At 40.1% G+C, this 21,487-nt stretch overlaps 2 protein-coding genes across 3 annotated transcripts; both read right to left on the reverse strand.

Moving 5' to 3' along the window:
* Window positions 1-91: 91 nt before the first annotated feature.
* Window positions 92-2,419, reverse strand: LOC134820109 (uncharacterized). Its single transcript, XM_063830330.1, has 3 exons — window positions 2,340-2,419; window positions 255-1,624; window positions 92-103 (listed from the first exon to the last, which is right to left on the reverse strand). The coding sequence occupies exons 1-3, from the start codon at window positions 2,377-2,379 to the stop codon at window positions 92-94; spliced, it is 1,422 nt and encodes a 473-aa protein (XP_063686400.1). The 5' UTR covers window positions 2,380-2,419.
* Window positions 2,420-8,789: 6,370 nt separating this feature from the next.
* On the reverse strand, window positions 8,790-14,770 carry LOC134819277 (uncharacterized). 2 transcript variants are annotated; one of them, XM_063829122.1, is made up of 5 exons: window positions 13,195-14,770; window positions 10,078-12,779; window positions 9,781-9,831; window positions 9,083-9,244; window positions 8,790-8,936 (listed from the first exon to the last, which is right to left on the reverse strand). In XM_063829122.1, the coding sequence occupies exons 1-5, from the start codon at window positions 13,215-13,217 to the stop codon at window positions 8,884-8,886; spliced, it is 2,991 nt and encodes a 996-aa protein (XP_063685192.1). In that variant the 5' UTR covers window positions 13,218-14,770; the 3' UTR covers window positions 8,790-8,883. The 2 variants fall into 2 exon arrangements, with proteins under 2 accessions (XP_063685192.1, XP_063685193.1); XM_063829123.1 differs by lacking the exon at window positions 9,781-9,831.
* Window positions 14,771-21,487: the final 6,717 nt, after the last annotated feature.

Genomic DNA, 21,487 nt, shown 5'->3' on the forward strand with positions numbered 1-21,487 from the left:
ACAAAGTCTCTTATTACCGATAATACAGCAGATAATTCGAAAGTATTCCTCATATTTTTGGTGAGATTCACCCACTTGCACTGCTCTTGATCTATTTTCCTTTCTGCAAATATACATTTCATATGCTTAGCGGGTGTTTGGAAAGAATATGAATAATATGAACAATACTGCACAACATCACAGGCCACCCAGACCGTGTTTGCAAGAGATAACTGTATCAGTGTGCTGATTAACATTGGAACATCATAATTTACATAGCTATTAATACCAATATAAGACTGGTAGTCGTCAATGAACAAAGAGCAATGTTGTTGGCAGCCAACTATTTTAATAAGCCACACTTTTCTATACATTTGAATTGATGCAACATCTAATACAATAACAGCAACTTGATTAGACTGGTGACACCTGTATATAATGTCACATAAAGCAGAAGCCGCATTTTGTTCATCTCGACCCTTCCAAGACCAGGAGTCAGGAAATATCATCTCATACTTGATCCCAGCACTCTCAAGAAGACTCAAGTTCTGATTACAGTAGTTGTTGCAATTATCAACAAAATGGAATAATGCAATTTTATGCTTGTCGTTTGATAGGGCCAACTTTAATATCTTCCCCATAATGACAACTGATTTCCCTGTTCCTGCTGGGCCATTAATCCATAAGAACTGTTTTTCCGAGTTAAGAGCACTGAGCTGTTCCACAGTCAAGTTCTTGAGTCCAAAATGTTCTTTAATCATTGGAGGGGTCTCCGATGCAACACCAGGATTGGGATCTCGATTTTTGCTAATGAACGTAAAATCACCACCTTTGAGATATTTGTCTATGTTTGTTATTGTCTGTCCCATGCTACATTTCAGTTTATCACACTTGTTCTTTTCTGTGCACCATAATGCCAATAAAATATATGTATCTCTCAGAGGACTTTGAGTAATCTCACCAGTTACACTGATGTGATCCATCCACCATTTGGGAAAATCATTAAGTTCCTCTTTAAATATTACTGTGGAAACCAGATCAGATTCAACAAACAACTTAGGGAGCTTTGCCCTACTCAAATTAGGACATGCTGTATAACAATGAACAACCACATCTTTGTTAATGCCTTTTATCAGATCAAGAGTCCTCAGTCTCTGCTCAAAAGAATTATGTAAGATTGTTGTCAAAGCACTAAGCTGGTCAGCTGCTACGTCGAGATGATCTTCAACAGTTATATTCTTGACTTCTATGATTGTTATATAATTGCTTCCAATTATTAAAAAATCACACTCCTCCTCCGGCTCCTTATTCTTTATTTTACAAATTTCACCAATTTTCTTCTTTGATTTATGGTCATCAACAAATATCTGGTAATCTCCATGATTGTATACCATACCATGAATCACGATGACGTTGTCATCCAACCTTTCCAATACCCTGTACACTGTTACTTCAGCAGTGTAGTCCTCTTGCCTATTTTTGCTTTTCTTATTGCTGTCGCTCAAATCTGCTCCCTCTGGATACTTGTCAATGTAAGGTGATAAGTTAGGAGCTGGTGGGATCATTAGTGGACGCCCACATTTAAAGTTGAGACTTTGATACACTTCCTCACCTTCCTTTTCTAACCGATCAATCCTTTTCTCTCCTGAAATAGAGGAAGCATATTACCAATGTGTTATTTATGAAATATATCTATATCTTAATTTGAAGTTTCTTTCTGTATGTACAGCAGCCCCCATGCAAATTAGAAAGTTACATAGTTACACAGTGGAAACACATATATGTACAACAACAACAACATGCATGCACAGTACATTATCCAACATTTTCACAGGATTGTGATATCAGTTTTGTTTTTACGACGTTGTGTTCAATGCAAGCTACATTTTGATGGGCTGTGTCTTCGGTTGTGATGGATATTTTTGGATGTGATACAAAATTATTATTTAAGAATGCTATTGGCTTCCTCCCTGTGAAATAGGGCTCAACAAACAAAATGTGAGCCAAAAACTCTGATTTACTGCAAACCCTGATTTACCATAACTTCTCCAACTCTTCTCTCTCCAAGTTTTGTAATCTGTAAGGTCTCTAGTCTTTCACGTTAAGGAAATGTTCCAATACAATCAACAAGGCATGTGAACCATTTCTGGCTATTTTCCAGTTTGACGGTAGTAGCCCAATTCCCATGACAAGCAGGTGGAGACCACAACTATAAGAACTGAACACAAAGTTCTAAGTCGGGTCTTACTATAGTTTTATAAACATTTCTCATAACGTTAATTTCTCTTACAATGAGATTCCTTATAACCCATGCAATCATATAATCATGCAACAATTAATTAGATATCCAGGCAACTCACCAGGCGTTCTTCTCCTGGTGCCAGAAGTTGAAGTGCTCATTGTGCAGTGGGAATCAGAGGACAAATTGAGTTACATTTCACTACATCAGGCTTCAGGAAATTACATTTAACTTCATTTCTAAGAAGATTAGTTTTGAGGTTTCATAGATTTGTTAACATACATTTTTCAGATTAATTAATTATTATAACTACAATTTTAATCAACAAAGCGTTTTTCTAAGTTTATTCCTTCAACCTCATCCCCCAGAATATGAGCTTTGAGGTCTCCTAGATTTGTTTCTGTAAATTTTGTAGATATTTTACTGTACTATTTTTTATTATATACAATTTTACAGACGAAATGATCCCAGGGGCCGGAGGACTCCCAACCCACCACTTCCTGCGGGTAGTTGATGCACCGTTCACAAGCAAGAGCCACTTTGGTCTACTTGCTGTGAGGTGTCTCAGCTACATGGGTTGGAGTCCCCCCTTTTTTTTAATTGTTGAAAACTGGCCACGGGCCTAAATATTACATATCAATCAATTACAATTCATTAATATTACCAATATTAAAAACTATCGAAAATATTCAAGAAAGTATTCTCTAGCCAAAGGGCTCAATATTTAAATCTAAATCTTCAATATTGTCTGGTTTATATCGCAACTTGGGCCCTCTGTCCCCCCTTATCGAAATAACCGTTGTCTTTAATACCTCAAAGCGCAAGCGCTTTCTAAGATATGTAACTGAGTCTGAATAACGCTGACCCGTTGGAGATTCCATCTTTTGTGCAAGCTTTTTAATCAAGCGTTGCGCTTCGACTCCCATGCCTCCTGTTGTGGAGAAAACTAAAGGTGTAAAGGTAGCTTTTTCCACTTCTAGGACCCTTGCATTATATGCTCTTTTCTTCTCAGTCTCGGGAGCCAAATACATCATAGGAATTGGTTTAGCGGCGTTGGTTGGAGCAGGAGCGTGAAACACTCTTACATCAAAAAATGCTCTTTCCAACGCATTCCAAACTGATCTTGCTGATATATCTAGTCGGGCTTGATCTCCAGTTACTGTACCTCGTGGTAACTGCATGCCGCTGACTGGAAGAAGAGGGGGCTCTGTCTGAACGTCTTTGCATTTGACCGTCCGCATGATATTAGCTATTGTATCTCGAAGTGAGTTATGCCTCAAGGTCACATAACCCCCAAGTTTACACGTGAGGGCATGGTTTGCGGAGTAGGAATCACCACAAGTACAAAGTTTTGGACAATCTTTCAGCTTCAGGTTATATCTTAAAGCTATAGCATCTGAAAACTGTTGCTTATTCAGGAGATAACCATAGCTTTTGAGTGGTAAGGTGGTTAATTTCTAAGTTTATTTGTACCCCGTCAATGACAACAAAAGTTTTTGGACTTAGCAATCAAAGGCCAGGAGATATTCTAACTTACAGGTTTGAGAGGTAGCCGATCTATTTGAACATTAATGAGCCACTTTATACTTCTTGTAGTGAGGTGCTCCCAAAACACGAGTTTAGCTTCCTTCTTTTTTAGATGAAACCCTACTTTGAGTCGATTTTGTTTGTTTGTTGGTAACAAGGAATTAATGGAACAGTCCCACATTCGTATCTAGTTCTGATACCAACTAAAAGCAGCACGCAGAAAGCAATCATAAGTAGAGTTTGATTTTTTTTTGGGATGAAATGAATTTATCCAGGATCTAGTTGACATACGTTGCATGCTACTTTTCGCGCGCGAGGCGGAAAAATAATATCTCTGATATTTGTGATACGTAACATGTATCAAGGATCTAGATAATTAAGAAACAAATAAAGTTAAATAGTGTTACTTAGTCTGTTGTGTTGCGTAACTAGCAGGTTATGTAACTCCGAGTCATTCTCAATATATACCTTAATACTCTGAAGGCTTATCTGGAGACGTTGGGCTTTTGTCCTTAATAACATTTTATACTTGAGTACAAGTCAAATTTTTTTAAGAAGAAAAATTATTCAAACAATATACACATAATATAACAATTCTGCCGTTTTCTCAGAAAAGGCAGTAAGTCCATATTTGCCATTTCGAGATATTGCGACTTTTGCGTTTATGGTTTTTTCTCCGCTTACTTTTTGCGTAAGATCGAAAGTAAACACGTTGAGTTATCAATAATTAGTCAAATTTTAATTTGTCAAAAAAATTAAAGCTTTGAGCCGTCCATAAGCTTAGATATAACCATTTTTATGCCAAATAATCGAGCTTATTTTTCATACTGGATGGACTTACTGCCTTTTCTGAGAAAACTTGGACTTACTTCCTTTTCTGAGAAAAATCTCTGTTCAATATTTTTCTGAGAAGGAAGTAAGTCCAAGCTTTTTACTAAATTTTTGAGGTATGGATCTATGTATTTTGGATTATATTGTAAAATATAAACAATTAGGTAAATCTAAATTGCTCCATATCATATAATAAATGTTTTTGAATAATAGTTTGCCCTTATTTAGGCAAACTCGCCAATTTTGAAAGATTTCAGTGCATTAAATGATATCTTATCGATATTTTGATGAAAATGAACTTGATCTAAAAGATATACCTAAACTAAACATTCTCTGCGATTATAACAGCTCAATAACTGCTCCAATGTTTATGTTTTGCGACTAAAATACATCCGGCGTTTTTGAAAATCGGCCACCAAATTTTTTTTGAGGCCTAAATGAAAATTTTGATCACTTAAGTAAAGTTGAAATGTAATTATACATCGATTCTGAAAATTTCAAGCGAAAATATCAATCGGCAGTAAAGTTATGTTCTTTTTGGGAAATCGCTTTCTAAAATTCCGCTTTTAGCATGCTTTTATAGGAAGTAAGTCCAGCTACTTCTTCCTATCACAGATAATTTATCTCAGAAAAGGCAGTAAGTCCACGGAATTACTTCCTTATCTCAGAAGATTTTCAAGATTTTCTCAGAAAAGGCAGTAAGTCCGGACTTACGTCCTTCTCTCAGAAAATAATTGGCCAAAACCGAACATAATGTTTCTCAACTGGGACTTACTTCCTTAGAAATTGCATGCAACAATGTTTCTATACATTAATATGTAGCTCATGTTGTAGAGAATTTTCTACTGAAAATTTTGATACCAATATTGTCATATTTCGAAAAATTGGACTTACTGCCTTTTCTGAGAAAACGGCAGAATTACCCTATATAAAATTCAATATAAATTCAATAGAAAACCCTTGAACACCCTTTAAGTAGTTTAAGTAAGCCAGTTTAAAGAACTGGCTCAAGAAAACAACAAGAAAACAACAAATTTTTATTTAAATCAATTATAGCAACAATTTGAAAAACTTTAAAGCTCTTCTATTACCATGGAATATACTACGGGTATGGTGACTTGGGCTATTGAGTTGTTAAGTAGATTAAGATTAGTAAACCTGCACTTGCATTGTATATTTTATAAAAACTAGAAATTAGGCTTCACGGTAAAATGGAGAAGCAGGCTGATCTTGGAGAGAGCAGACCGTAAAGTTTACACACCCACCAGGGCTACCTACCTACCCCAGTTGTTCTTTTTGGTTTATCAGCTTGTATTGTTATATTTATGGACCCCAAGTCACCACACTAAGAAGGAGTATGTAAAAAAAAATAATAATAATAATAATAAATTAAGTTAATATCATCATATCTGTTTAAAACAGTAAAAGTCAAGTTGAGGATTGACTTTCCTAGTTAATTTAAAGGTTCAAACGTTTGGGAATATAATAATGTTGGTATTTGTATCCAAATTTATATCTAATTCTGCTATTTTTACTGCACTACTACTTTTAAAACCTCTCTCTCCTCTAAGAGCTATGATTGTTGTTCTCAATAGGTCAAATCTTACTCTCTTCCTAATAAATGTCATTGCCTCACTATATCGTTGGCCTGATTTCCTAGATAGTTTATCCGCTAACTTCTTGAAGAACTTATTAGCTTCCCTTCCCATACCCCCAGTGGTTGATAGGACTATCGGTGTAAACGTCCCATGTTCGACTTCTACAATCCTTTTATTGTATAGATTCTTTTTCTGTCTCTCGTGGCTATTGTACATAGTGGTTGGAGATCCAAGAGCCTTATTGGAAGGAGCTTGAGCATGAAATACTCTTACATCTAAAAATGCCCTTTCCAATGGGTTCCATACACTCCTAGCACTAACATCTAATCTAGCTCCATCTGCTTTGTTGGCCCCTGCAGGAAGTTCTCTCCCGTTGACAGGAATGAGGAGAGGTTCAGTGGTAACATCTTTACAGCCAGCAGTTTCTAATAGCTCTGCTATCACATCTCTCAATGAATTGTGGCGGAGAGATACATACCCACCCCTTTTGCAGATCAATGAGTGGTTTATTGAGTTGTCACTTCCACATACACATTTTCTTGCAGCATCTTTTATTCCAAAGTTGTACCTAAGGGCTAGGGCGTCATTGAATTCTTGTTTGTTGAGACAGAATCCAAATGATTTGAGTGGGAGTGATGAAAGCCAGGAACTTGCCCCTTTCTCTGATGTAAGATCTAATTGTAATTTTTGGGTTTCATTCAGGTCTTTTGTAACCTCTTCTTTTCTCTCTTTGAGAGAGTTTCGGGACATATTGGGTCCAATTTAAAATTTCAGACTATTTTTGTGATAATTTTATGTATCATTATGGCTACAGCCTGGAGGACGTCGTTTGTCGTTCATCGATGCTTTACGCGCGTTATTTTACTGGGCGGTGCTCAGCCTGTCATTCCGCCGAATCTCTATTCTATGTTCGTTTATGAACATAATAGCATGAAAACGCTTACCTGTGGACCCTAGGCCCTGGCCTAGGGTCCCCAGGTAAGCGTTATCATGCTTCCTTCTTTTCGAGATTATAGCAGATTGGTATATTCAATCAAACCTAATATCAAAAAAATCTGACATTACGCTTTACCTGCCACATGCATGTTGACATTTTTAAGCCCAAATTTTAAGAAAATTCTTGTGAAAAGGCCCTTTGGGCATGACAGTTATCTAGATCGGTGTATTTTTGGACACTGATTCCGAATCACCCCCATGACGTAGGGTTAAAATGCTTCCCTGGAGAGTTATGGGCAAAAAACCGTTTTGGTCACGTGACAGGCTAGTAAAATACGAATTCGATTGTTTAGAGCCCGGGTAAGGGTTGTGGTAAGTGCTATGGTTAGCTTCGGGGTTATTGTTAGGGTTTGGATTAAGGTTTATGTAAAACCGTTTTGTATGGCTGCAAAAGCATAAAAACTAAAGTCACGTGTAATTTGTGGGTGAGCGAATTAGTAAAGCCTATATCATTTATGCTATATTTCCACCAAAAACACATTTAATTTGATACGTATAAAATTTGATTCACGATGTCAATCCTTCGCAGCTCGGTGAGGCACAGTGGTGTATTTTGCCGATCTACCGAAGGTTGCGAGAAGCATTATTTGATGCGCGCGCGACCCAGTAGTGCATCGCGCTACAAGTATGAAATATGTCTATAATTTGCTTAATTCTGCAGTTTGCACCATTGTGTTGGCGTTATGCGACCAAAATTGAACGGGGAATCGTTCAAGATCAATTTTGAGGCACTTCGACATACGACGCGACAAAAGCATATTTACGTTGTATCACGTGGTGACCCCCACGGTCGTTTCACTGTAGCGTCTTCGACGCTACAGGGGGAGCCGCGCACTTCGTGCGCGGCGGGTCATACAACGTATGACAATATTTACGCTATCGTGCTTTTCACGGAGAAATACGTCAGTGGCGTTTGCTACGAAGTAGCGCGCGCCGGGCCAGATCATTACCAATGGTCAAATTTGTGTATAGTACTGTAAGGGGCCATCTACTTAGGACGTCTGGCAGGTAGGGAGGGGGTGGTTTGGGAATTTCGGACAGGGAAGTTTGGGAATTTTGGCAAAACAACGAAAAAGTCTCATTTATTTCAACTCTTCGATACAGAATACTTTGTAAGTTTAGATCGCTATCGAGTCATCGACCTCTATTTTGAACGAGTACTTAAATGTACCTGTGCTAAAATAGTCCGACACTTAGTGTATTATTGTCTATTTTAAGTAACTACATTTTATTAACTGAATTTGAGTTGGTTTTTATTTATACTCTTTAGAGTAGCTGTAATACGGGGGAGGGGTGGTTTCGAAAATTCGGACACACCCGGACAGGGCGAGGGGTCTGAAAATCTGCGATTTTGGCGGACGTTCTGTACTGTGTACTGAGTAGATGACCCCCCTTAAGTACTGCAAATAATCGTTTGCGCGCACGAAATTAATGTCATGTGCGCGCAGGCGCGGCGCGGGAACTTATCTTACAAATAATCACAAAAGCACCATCCGCGCCTTACATTTTCTACAAAACTCTCGTCCTACCTTTAAATTGCCACACGGCGCTCAACAGTTTTGAGAGTTTTTTGAAAATTCGACCCTTGAATAATTAACGAAACAAGATAAGACAGGTAATTCGTAAAGGTATTTCTGAATTAAGATTTGATACAAAAACATAAAATATTGAATTGTATGACACAATGCACATAAAATCTGAATAAAATCATCACTAAGAGTCTGAGACTACCGAATTTGTGAACGAGCTGAAATAGACTTCTCTGTCTGAAAATAAACGAAGCGTTTAAAAGCAAGAATGATACGAAACTTTCTATTTACTGTAATAATAAATAATATAACAGGCAAAACCTTTTAAACAATATGCCTAGAAAATAAAAATCGTATTCATTAAACCTCAGTAGAAGTATTACCGGGTATTTTGCTAGGAATGAACTTTATGTGATAAGGTTTGGGCTTTCTGTCTGGTGGACTGGTGTTGGCTGGAGGCGGCTCCTGGCTTATTGGTGAGGTTGGGGGATGATTTTTAGCTTTCTTAGGTCGGCCTTTCGTGGGATGTTCCAGGGTCTTAACTTCTGAAATAAACCCGACAGTAGACAGAGCGAAAGGTGTAATCGATTGGCGTGCAAATCAGCATTCCCAGCTCCAAGAATTCAGCAGGATCAAAAACAGCCAAATGACTCCACAGACAGGTATACGAAGTAAAGGAGAACCAGCGGGTGATATATTAGCAACTAGCATCTGGGTTAAGCGTGCACGGGATCAGAACTTATCAACGACAAAGCATGTAGCAACGAGCACAGATATTTTTGTAATTCAGTCATTTGGACACGTGCATATTGCATAAGATACATTGATTAAGGAACGTTGTCTTATCTACAGTCACCCCTCATCTTACAGCGCAACAGAATATGGTGAACACTCAAAACATTTCATGAGATGCAAGTCAACAATCAACATTTAAAAGAAATATGTTGCAACAATGTTTCGGAAAAACCGCATATATTATGAATGAGGGGTGAACTGTGTGGGGCGCCTTGAAGAGAGAAAGCAGTGTTATTTTCAGACATAAAATCTAGCATTAACTTAATTCTGAACATATCAACCATACCCGATAATGATAATAATTCACGTTCAAAAGAATTATTTCGCTGTCTACCCTCTGTCGTTAAATCAATATATTATGAAATATTTAATCATAATATTAATATTCATATTAAACTAATATAATATCAAAAACTACGTTTAAATCGTTAAATGCTTCACAATATCAGCGTAATAATAATAATAATCTGTTACAAAACTTAAACTTCTGATAAAATTTAGATCTTAAAATAAAGAATTTAAATTCACATTATAAGACTTATTCAAACGAGCTCTCAATTGATCTGAACTTATTAACGTTTACCTTTGTCGAGTGAAGAAATAGGGATAGAAATATTTTTCGCAGCACGATCCCCCTTCTTCTTTCGCATTGATTTCCGTTCTCTACTCTTAGCTCTTTCCTTGCTCTTAGAACGGGACCGCTTGTTTAACAAAATAGCACTATGTTGTATAAGTTCTTCTTTAGTAAGATTAGGAGCCTCCTTCTTTAGATTAGTGATAGGGATTTTCTCCTCGTTGTTAGGTCTGGACCAAGATGGGGCAGCGCCGCGCGAGCGTCCCCTGTCGTCTACCTCCACTTCCTCCACGATAGGAGGAGAGAAAGGGCGGGAGCGGGTGGACGCGATAGACGCAGGGGGTTGAGAGCGAACACTTGGAGGGGAGTAAACACGGCGAGAACTGGCAGGGGAGAAGGGAGGTGAGTACATACGGTCGTGGTCAGGGAGACACTCTGGAGGTAGATCTGGGACAATGTCTGGTGGTAAACCTGAATCTAGGGAACTCATCTCCTCTAGGTTAATTGGCGGATGCTCAACTATTTTAGGCGGGGGCGGCACGTGTAGTGTCGGTGGAGGCCGTTCTAGCGGCGTGGACTCGGCCTCCGAAGCCCCGCCGGCAAAAAAACTAGTCGCACCCGGAGGGGGGTGAGAGGGAAGGTCGGGAGGCCTCACAGAGTTATTACTCCTCACAGAGTTACGAGCTGAACCCTTCGTACCAAAGGTAGTGGGGATATGAATAGGAGCCCTCAGGGAGTTACTATCCGAGTTGTGGCGGTTATTCCCAAGATTATCATCCTCAAAATCATTGACACTATCAACAGCCAAGACACTCCTCTTAGAAGTAGAGCTGGCAGCCCTCTGTCTCTCTGGTTGAGGCTGGGGGTGATGGTCGTTTTGTTTGCCACCTATAGAACTCTCCCTCAGGGGACTGATTCTACCGGGTCCTATGCGGCCCGACAGTATGGACATGTTATCATACGTGTGCTCGATAATGGCCTGTTGTTCCGCTAGTTTGTTAAGTGCGTCCATCATATCATCCTGATGAGCTGTAACGTTGTGAGCCTGATCCCGAGCCAGAACATTCATCTTGTCCATTAACTTGTTATCTCTATCAGTTAGAAGCTGACTCTTCTTCATGTAAACTTGAGCATAGTTTGTCTTGTGTGAATCCCCCTCGGGCTCACCTGATATAGGTCGGTTATTTCTACCCAGACTTAAAGATTTCATTCCACTGTTCACGCTGGTAGAATTAGTCCGCTTGTTGTGATCTTCAAGATAAGTCTCAGCATCGCTAGCGTAATTATCCTTATTGTCATCATAGTTTGTTGGAATCTGAGGAATCTGAGCACGAGATTTTAGTCCCTGGTCGGGAAACTTTGCTACAAAGTTCTTGGCTAGATTCTGTTTAAGTTGGGCCACCACAGAGGCAGGCATTCTATCGTCCTGGTTTTGATGCTGTGACGTGAACGATTTCTCTACAGGATCCTCACGGTTTCTGTCATGATTAAAAGCATTGAAATCTGGTGCAATGTCAGTCTCCTGCGAGGAGTCTCGCATGTGAAATGGCGGTCTGCTGTTAGATCTAAAACTTCCCTGAGGTTCTTCTGGAGGCGGTTCATCTCTATGCGATCTGAAACTACCCCGACCTTGATCCAGCGGTGGTTCTTCTTTCTTGAAGTCCTGCAAAAATCGACTGTCCTGTTTGTGTTTCAGTTCCTCTGGCATGAGGTACTCAGCTTCTTGGTTGTTATTCTGTCTGCGCGTGTGCCCATTCTCCCTATCCTTTTCTAGAGATTTGGGATGATACTCCTCTCTTCGGGGCCGTTCTACTGGCTGGAATGCGTTGTGAGATCGTGATGAGGGAGGAGCTATAGTAGCTATGGAGGGTGCGGGAGTAAGACCCGCCATGTTGACACCAGTAGCTAGAGAGTCAACAGAGCCGTACGGGTGGCACATTTTTGAGATACACTTCTGCTGAATGTCAATTATTTTCTCCATGTCCTTGTAAGATCGTGCCTTAGATTTCAGAATAGTTATCAACCTAACATATGTTCTCTTATCATCGTGAAGGAGAAAGTTCACATTAATTGTATTGCTGTGCTTGAAAATAAGCTCGACAATAGGATCTGGCAACATGCCAGCTTTCAGACATCTCTGAACAAGAATGGAAGAGCTGGGTAGTTCCAGCATGTCCAGGAGGAATTCATCGTCAATATTGTCAGAACTGCTCAACAAATGATCCACTATCGGACCTGTTTTTTCTTCCATAAACTTCCTGATTACATCAGGAACTTGTACGTCTCCGTTACTATCCACCGTTTGCAAAGCTTTGAAGAAAATCATTACGTTTTCCACGCCCAGGTTATTTTTAATCCACTCCATACTCAAGTTCAAGAGTTCTTTTATTCTGTAAATAGTGGCGAATCTCGACAGAACCTGTATGTTCCTCATCGACATTGTTATCGCACCTCCGTACAATAAAATCAGCGCATCCTGAATCCCATTCTCTGCTCCTTCAATATTGTGGAAGTCCTCCAGCAGAACGCTGGGAGGCGAGTCCCGGAGGTGCTGCTCGAAGATGCTGCTGTGCTGCGCCAGGATGAGCCGGGAGCAGGTGAAGCACACATTGTTGACCCACAGTTTTATTGAGCGGTTGTAGACTGAGTTGTTGAAGAACCGTGACACATCTCTGTTGTTCAGGGGCAGTCGGACTTGTTTTGACATAAACCTGGGCGGGTGAGATGATTAATTAGACATTTTTACTTGTTTAACTTGTTTAAATAGAAATTTTATTAAAAATTATTTAAATAGAAATATCAAAATGATTTCAGAGAGATCGGACTCACAAGATTATCCATAATTACAGTAGGAAATTAAATTTATTTGCTTCAAACAATTTTACAATCAAGAATTCCTGATGATACAGTCGCTGAAAATATTAACGAAGTTGTACAACAGTATCGCACACTAAAAGATGCTCTTATAAGTTACAAAATGCAGTTATAACGCACACCGTACAGGACTTTGTTACACGCGTTTTACTCAGTGGTCACAGAGAATGTTAGATTATAAAGGAGTCGCTATTACAAATAAGTCACTAATTTTGTGTGAAGTATGCTAGAGATGTACACACACGGTCCCACCTTTTGTATAAAAAGGAAGCCATTAAGATTGTTGGCACTCAGCCAAAGTGACATCTTGGTTCTAGATGAGGTACAAGGTGTTGTGGTGGTTAATGTGGTGATTGTGGGTACTGGACAGCTGGTTCATGTCATCAGGTTAATACTGAATAGGGGGCAATTCCAGGTGGTCAATATTCTTGGGAGTTGTTTGTTCACACTTTACATAATATGACTTGACACATAATGCGACTTCATAACCAAGGGGGAAGGGTCCCGTAATAATGAAGTAATGACGATAATATTACACAATGCAAATTAACGGTATGTTTTCAACAAATTTTTAAAATGCAAGTAATCGGTAGTAGAATGGATCATATTTCATTACAGAAAATAAACACGCTAAATAAAATCTGATGTAAAACTGACATGGATTAACATTATCTACCACTTACATCTAGAACATTCTGAAAATCACGACAAAAAAAACAAGAAAATATAATCAAATTAAACTAGAATGGAATTAATTGAACTCGACTGCTCACGTATTGGACCTGCGGCCCATCCAAACATGATTAATCACAGACCACAATCAACAATGTATTGTCACATGTTACCAGTATCAAGTGTGTGCTTATAAACACACGACAATAAAATCCAAACAGCGCTCACTTGATTTATTGCACGGCAACAAACTAACACGAGACTTGACCGTTATTGGACAGTGTATTTAAAGTAGCTTCCTCAGTGTTTTAAAGTTTTAATGCATGACGTGTTCAAGTGTGTTTTGTAATTAATGTTTGTTTGAGCTGCGAAAATATCCGTTAACTATGATGAACGGCCAAGCATGTATTATGAATTTAAAAGACGATGTTTTTAATTAATAATTATATGTAACAGATAGATCTGAGGGAGCAAACAACAATGTTCCAATCACATTTATGATGTCCAATAGTCTACACAATCAAAAAACGATTATCAATGAAACAGGAATGTAGAAATTTAAAAATAGAAAGATAGGATGGAGAAACTTTCGTGATCTGGATCCATAGGTTATGATAAAAGAAAAAGCATCCATCTTTTAAAGTCTAAACTCATTGCACTCACCGCAACTCCAAACGATAACATCCATAATGAAGTTACACTCATAATGCTGTTAAAGAAAGCGCAATAAAAAAGACGAAACAATAATCGAATAATAATTAGAAAAAAGATGGCATGTGGGCTGACGTATTGAAACATATATAAATCATTGAATCTAAAAGGGACAATAGGATAATTCGTAACGAGCGCCCAATGATTTGACGCTGACAATGACAACTCTTCTGTCCCTGCTGCAATAGTTACATTTCTCTACAAAGTGATTAGAGGCCTGGGTTACAATAGATAATGAGGGAGTGTTTACATATTACGTAACTACGGAGGGGAGGGGTTGTTTCCAAATAATGACGCTAGTTTGCAACTTCTACACAATATCAATATCTTTGTGTAAAGTGGCTAACGGCGCGGAGGGGGGAGGGGCTTAAAAATTGCAGAAAAGCGAAGAACTTTATCAGAATGATTCTGCAAGCAAAGTTGGACAGATGTGTAACAAGACGCTCTGTGGACTGTGGTTGTTACAAGTGAAATAGAAAAAAAAAGTGAACATTAGATTGTAGTAATCACGGAAAAAAAGTAATACAGAGAAGGATTTAAACCTAAAAAAGAATAAACGGTGACCACTAAAACTACAACTAAAGTTGAAACCTTGCTGGCTTGCTTAGTAATGATATAAAAAAGAGAGTGAAGACCAGAGATAAAGACAACATGTGCTCAGTTGTTAGCGATAAATACTGTACACACTACTGTCATGTAGCAGGTAGCTGTGTTGACAATCTCATTAGGGATCCAGAAACGATCTCTCAGCTGACAGACGCACGGTAGGCAATAAATAACGTGAACTACATGTACAGTACAGTGTACACTTTACACACTGCACCGCAACTGACAACTCGCAAGTTTACTGTTTGCAGTAGTTTACACTATAACAGCAGTAGTATAACTAGCACACTGTATCCGGGTTACAAACAGAAGGTAGTCAAGATCCACCAGCTGTTGTAGTGTTGTGCAGAAAGAACATGTAACTGTAACAGTAACTGTAACAGTAACAGTAACTGAAACTGTAAGAGTAACAGCTGTAACTGTAACTGAAACTGAAATTGAAACTGTAGCTGAAACTGAAACTGTAACTGAAACTGAAACTTTAACTGAAACTTTAATTGTAACTGAAACAGTAAATGTAACTGAAACAGTAAATGTAACTGAAACAGTAACTGAAACAGTAACTGAAACAGTAACTGAAACAGTAACTGAAACAGTAACTGAAACAGTAACTGAAACAGTAACTGAAACAGTAACTGTAACTGAAACTGTAACAGTAACTGAAACTGTAATTGTAACTGAAGCAGTAACAGTAACAGTAACTGTAACAGTTATTGTAACTGAAAATGTAACTGTAACAGTAACTGTAACTGTTTAATAGAAAAAACCTCGAAACTTATAGATCTTATACAGGTAACAGGATCTACTCTGCACACAAGATAAATGTCGTGAGTTATTATATACTACAATATATACACTGCCCCTCTTGATTTAGGTATGTGTGACGTTATGTTAAACGGATATAAAGGCTGAGTGACGTCACTGTGGCTCACTATAATAGGGGGGCGGGGCGAGACGGGAGGTATTTAGTGTTATATTTTAGATAGCGCTCAAATTGAATTATATCTGTGTGTAAACTACTATTGATACCCCGAATAGAGGGGGGAAACACAACGTTACTGTACAAACTAAACACTGGCGAGGTGGATCAATAACAATGGATAACATCCCAACAATAGTGATTACGCTATGCAGTATTGCAGTATTGTAGTAAGCTACGATATCAATAATTCATTACTTAAGGACACACTAGTCGAGTGTATTATACAGACAACCACATTGCATGACGTGTACAGTGTGTACTGAGACTGTTAACTGTTAGACTACTGCTCGTTAGTATAAATATGAGTATTGGAAATAAGTTAGACAATAAATACCCGTGAACTAGCGCTATTAGGGATTATGTTTGGGCATTTATACACAACTATACGGTAACTGTAACTGTAACTGTAACTCAAACACAGTGCCTACAAGAGCGGGCACATTCAAACACAGTGCCTAAAAGAGCGGGCACATTCAAACACAGTGCCTATAAGAGCGGGCACATTCAAACACAGTGCCTACAAGAGCGGGCACACTCAAACACAGTGCCTACAAGAGCGGGCACATTCAAACACAGTGCCTACAAGAGCGGGCACATTCAAACAGAGTGCCTACAAGAGCGGGCACATTCAAACACAGTGCCTACAAGCGCCGGCACACTCAAACACAGTGCCTACAAGAGCGGGCACATTCAAACACAGTGCCTACAAGAGCGGGCACATTCAAACACAGTGCCTACAAGAGCGGGCACATTCAAACACAGTGCCTACAAGAGCGGGCACATTCAAACACAGTGCCTACAAGAGCGGGCACACTCAAACACAGTGCCTACAAGAGCGGGCATATTCAAACACAGTGCCTACAAGAGCGGGCACATTCAAACACAGTGCCTACAAGAGCGGGCACATTCAAACACAGTGCCTACAAGAGCGGGCATATTCAAACACAGTGCCTACAAGAGCGGGCACATTCAAACACAGTGCCTACAAGAGCGGGCATATTCAAACACAGTGCCTACAAGAGCGGGCACATTCAAACACAGTGCCTACAAGAGCGGGCACATTCAAACACAGTGCCTTTAAGAGCGGGCACATTCAAACACAGTGCCTATAATGGAGAGTTCTAGAATATTAAGCTAAAAGACAGGTGAGAGAAGGCCAGGTTACAGAGAGCTAGCTTGATCTAGTTAGGGTATCGTGTTACGGTATTAGCGGGGAGGCAGTGAACAGGTACATTGTGGGCATGAGATCATTACTTGTGTTGTGTGTGGGTGTGTTGTGTGTGTGTGCGTCAAGTGGGGGGGGGGGAGGGGGGCTGTTGTGTGTAGCTGGAGGTGCAGGGTGGGGGGCTGCTGTGTGTGTAGCTGGGGGTGCAGGGTGGGGGCCGGGGGGCTGGGGCTGTTGTGTGTGTAGCTGGGGGTGCAGGTGGGGGGCTGGGGCTGTTGTGTGTGTAGCTGGGGGTGCAGGGTGGGGGGTGTTGTGTGTGTAGCTGGGGGTGCAGGGTGGGGGGGGGCTGTTGTGTGTGTAGCTGGGGGTGCAGGGTGGGGGGTGTTGCGTGTGTAGCTGGGGGTGCAGGGTGGGGGGGGCTGTTGTGTGTGTAGCTGGGGGTGCAGGGTGCAGGGTGGAGGGGGGGGGTGGTGTGTGTGTAGCTGGGGGTGCAGGGTGGGGGGGGGGCTGTTGTGTGTGTAGCTGGGGGTGCAGGGTGGGGGGTGTTGTGTGTGTAGCTGGGGGTGCAGGGTGGGGGGGGGGGCTGTTGTGTGTGTAGCTGGGGGTGCAGGGTGGGGGGGGGCTGTTGTGTGTGTAGCTGGGGTGCAGGGTGGGGGGTGTTGTGTGTGTAGCTGGGGGTGCAGGGTGGGGGATCATTATCATTGGTAATGTGGTATAAGCAGAATGTAGAGTACAAATCAGTTCGAATGTATTAACGTCATGAGTTCAGAGTCGTTAACAAACTACTCGGAATAATGTACATTTAAACCAGTCCATTTCTATAATTATTTAGTACAATAAAACGATTGTTTTACAGTTTTACGTAAAGGACCAACACCAATCAATTCAAATAAACTCTTTTCAAAGCACCAAACTTCGTGCAGAAAGCAAGGACATTTCCAGAACTGATCTTTACACGACTAAACACCGCAGTTACGTAACTCCGGCCGGAGCATGACCTCACATTCCACCCTCCGGCCGGAGTGTGACCTCACATTCCACACACTGATGATCTACACAGAACAATATTCACAGTACAGCTAACCAGCGCGAGCGTATTATTAATTACATCGGTATGTGGTATTTGGTATGTGTAGTCCTGATCTATAACAAGGAATGACGTAAAGGTAAACGTGGCGTGTGTGGGGGGAGTGTAGTTGAATATATTGTTATGACTTACTTGCGAATATAACAAGTACTGTAAATTTATACATTTATTTATTTATCATTACCCTAATATCATAGAAGTGTATACTGGGTATACTTTATAATTATAGGCTATAATATAGGCTAGCTTCTTCGACCAAAATAAAAGTTAAATCATATATGACTCACAGTAAGTATTCAGCTACACAATTATATTTTAAAGAAAATGTAATTATGTCCTGTCAAGTTATTAGTCATGTTTATAAATTACAAAGCTCAAAGATTACAACTCAGCAAAATGTAAACCGTGATTAATTGAGATGAATTTAGGGTAATATTGTGTAATATCTAGGTAGTGTAGTGATTATAATAAGGCGGTCGTGGTGTCCAGTATGTGACGGTAGTATTTTGGGCATATATTAGTATACGACAGTTATTGCAGTTTAAGTGCAGAGAGGTCAGTTTAACATATGTTTGGGTCAGTACAAGGTTGAATTATGGAGTGTTTACAGAATACTAGTGGTACTATGTTGTGGCTATCGACAGGACAGTTTGCAATTCCCGGGAAATGGTAGATTGTTTAGACTATCAGGGGCGAGAGGAAAATACGATTAGCCTTTTGAGATCGGGAGTGCCAGTTTACCCGATCGAGAGGGGGGTCATTTTGATACCGGGCAGGTTCTGTAGCTAGAACCTGTTAAGGTTAGGTCGTTTAGTTAGGTAGATGGTTATAGTGGTAAGTATAAGATTGGCGGCCGTAGAATAGTGGAGCATTACGTAATTACTGTTATCAGGCTTGGTTGTGGCCGACATCAGGGGATGTCTTGACAACACTGGGCTCTGGCAGAGCGGGAGTCAGCGAGTACCTTGGGCACCTTTATTATACCCCTTGTTTGCATTCTCACCCTATTCGATAGAGGGTCATGGTTGATACCAGACTAGTGTAAGGGACCAGGACCAGTTATGGTTGGGGCCTGGTGAGCACGGATGGAACGTGTCGTTAGAGGTTTAGAATCGACAGTGGTTATTTCAGGGCACCTAGATTAGGCACGGTCAAGGCGAGTTGACCGTGCTATCCGTGTTTTATGTTGCAGCACTAGATCGCTGAGCGTTTATGGGCGATACGAGTCTGGTTAATTAGGATTTGAAGTAGAGGTTGTCGAATTATTCATTGTATTGTTTCATAGTTTAACTTTGTTTACCCTTTATTATCACGCTCGTTTCCATTGTCCAAACCCTTAATTAAATGCAAATAAACTTCGAACCGGGAAGCAAGTGTCCACTGCTTACAAGTGGCGCGAACGGTAGGATCCTATTTTATTATAGGATAGTTTGTTTTGTATTTTAATTAAGGTAATGGAGACTATTTAGTGTGTGAGAGTGAGACGACAGAGGTCAGGAGTATTTGTAAATATGTACGTAAACGTAATATTATACAGTGTGGTCAGTTGCCGTTGCTAGACTAGTGCAGTGCAAGAGCAGTAAATTAATGCTCGGTGGAGTGTAGAGTTTAAATGTTATTTTTGGGGTTTCTTTCATCATGGAGGGGAAAGGGGGTTAGATACCGGAGAGGCACAGTTTATGAGGGGTTATTTTGAGGAGTATATGTCCGTCCGTTGAGGGATTGGTTCAAGAGAATGTTTGATGAGTTGATTCAGAGATAACCGGGTCTTATTTTAAGTTTAAGACGGCAGACTTGACATACTTTCAGCCACCAGAGCCTCAGTGGGAGTGGCTGCCTGCTGAACCGTTCTGTTGTGTGTCAGACTTGTTTTCTTTTAGTAGCGCTACGTATTGTGATATCATGAAAGAGATAGAGGAAGAGATAGAGGAAGAGATAGAGGAAGAGATAGAGAAAGAGATAGAGGAAGAAATAGAGGAAGAGATATTATATAAATAAGACCCGGGTGATGCTAGCATTGGAGGTTGAGGAGAGGTTATTCGAAGAGTGGTGACGTCACTTGTAGGGAATTAGAGCGGTGTATTAATTTGAAAACTTGGAACGTTTTGAAGGGGTTTTGAAATTTGAGGGGTGCCGGGGCATGGTATTTTCTATGATGAAAGAAATTAGGACTACTTTTCTGTGAAGAGAGTGTTGAATTGACTGTCCGAATATTTGAATATGAGGAACTGACGGAGATTAAGTCATGGAGTGACGGTGTGAGACACTGATTTATCAATTAGAGTAAAAGCCGAGCAAAAGAGAGCTGATAAGCGAGAGCTTTAATTATTACATTTGACCTGTACACTGGTTATTTTAATTATTACATTTTAATTCGTACACTGTTAAAGAGCGGGATAATATTTGCATCGTAATTAGTACATTGTTGAAGAGAGAGACAGTGTTTGTATTGTAAGTAGTACGGGGTTGAAGAGAGAGACAGTGTTTGTATTTTAATTAGTACACTGTTGAAGAGAGAGACAGTGTTTGTATTTTATTTTAATACTTTCAACACTACTATATAACAAATAATTTGAGTCAGGGAAGCGGCACTGAGAGAGGAACTGTTGAAGAGAGAGACAGTGTTTGTATTTTAATTAGTACATTATTGAAGAGAGAGACAGTGTTTGTATTTTAATTAGTACACTGTTGAAGAGAGAGACAGTGTTTGTATTTTATTTTAATACTTTCAACACTACTATATAACAAATAATTTGAGTCAGGGAAGCGGCACTGAGAGAGGAACTGTTGAAGAGAGAGAGACAGTGTTTGTATTTTAGTTTAATACTTTCAACACTACTATATAACAGATAATTTGAGTCAGGGAAGCGGCACTGAGAGAGGAATTGGCAGAGATAAAGATAGCTAATGAGGTAATGATGAGAGCGCGGCAGGAGGCTGAGCTAGCAAACGAAGAGTTAAGGACTCAATATGATGAATTGAGGCAGCAGGGAGCACAGCTAAGAAGAGATGGATTCAGAGAGGGTAAGCTAGAAGCTAGGCAGGAGAAGGAGACCGAAAAGAGGAGAATCAGAGAAGCGAACAGAGCAGCGGGTAAGAAATACCCATTAATGAAACCTCGGATGTTGGTGCTGGGGAAACACAGCTTTAGAACCTTCCTGAGCGGGTTTAAAATATTTGCCAATGCTGCGGACATCTTGGATGAAGACTTGGTGGACATGATAATGACGTACTTGGACCCCAAGGCACAGAGGAGAGTGGAGACCCTACGATTAACCCGGGACGAGAAGAGAAATGTAGAGGCGAGTTTGGAGAGGAGGAC

Source organism: Bolinopsis microptera, chromosome 8 (genome assembly GCF_026151205.1).
Source record: "Bolinopsis microptera isolate Bmic1 chromosome 8, MBARI_Bmic_1.0, whole genome shotgun sequence".
In the NCBI taxonomy this organism is placed as follows: domain Eukaryota; kingdom Metazoa; phylum Ctenophora; class Tentaculata; order Lobata; family Bolinopsidae; genus Bolinopsis; species Bolinopsis microptera.

Excerpts from the sequence above, each read along its gene's own strand:
- LOC134820109 (XM_063830330.1), bottom strand. The coding sequence starts at position 2,379 with ATGAGCACTTCAACTTCTGGCACCAGGAGAAGAACGCCTG. Across the intron at positions 1,625-2,339 it reads CACCAGGAGAAGAACGCCTG|GAGAGAAAAGGATTGATCGG; the intron begins GTGAGTTGCCTG and ends CCTCTATTTCAG.
- LOC134819277 (XM_063829122.1), bottom strand. The coding sequence starts at position 13,217 with ATGGCTTCCTTTTTATACAAAAG. Across the intron at positions 12,780-13,194 it reads GCTTCCTTTTTATACAAAAG|GTTTATGTCAAAACAAGTCC; the intron begins GTGGGACCGTGT and ends TCACCCGCCCAG. Across the intron at positions 9,832-10,077 it reads TATTTCTTCACTCGACAAAG|AGGGTAGACAGCGAAATAAT; the intron begins GTAAACGTTAAT and ends ATTTAACGACAG.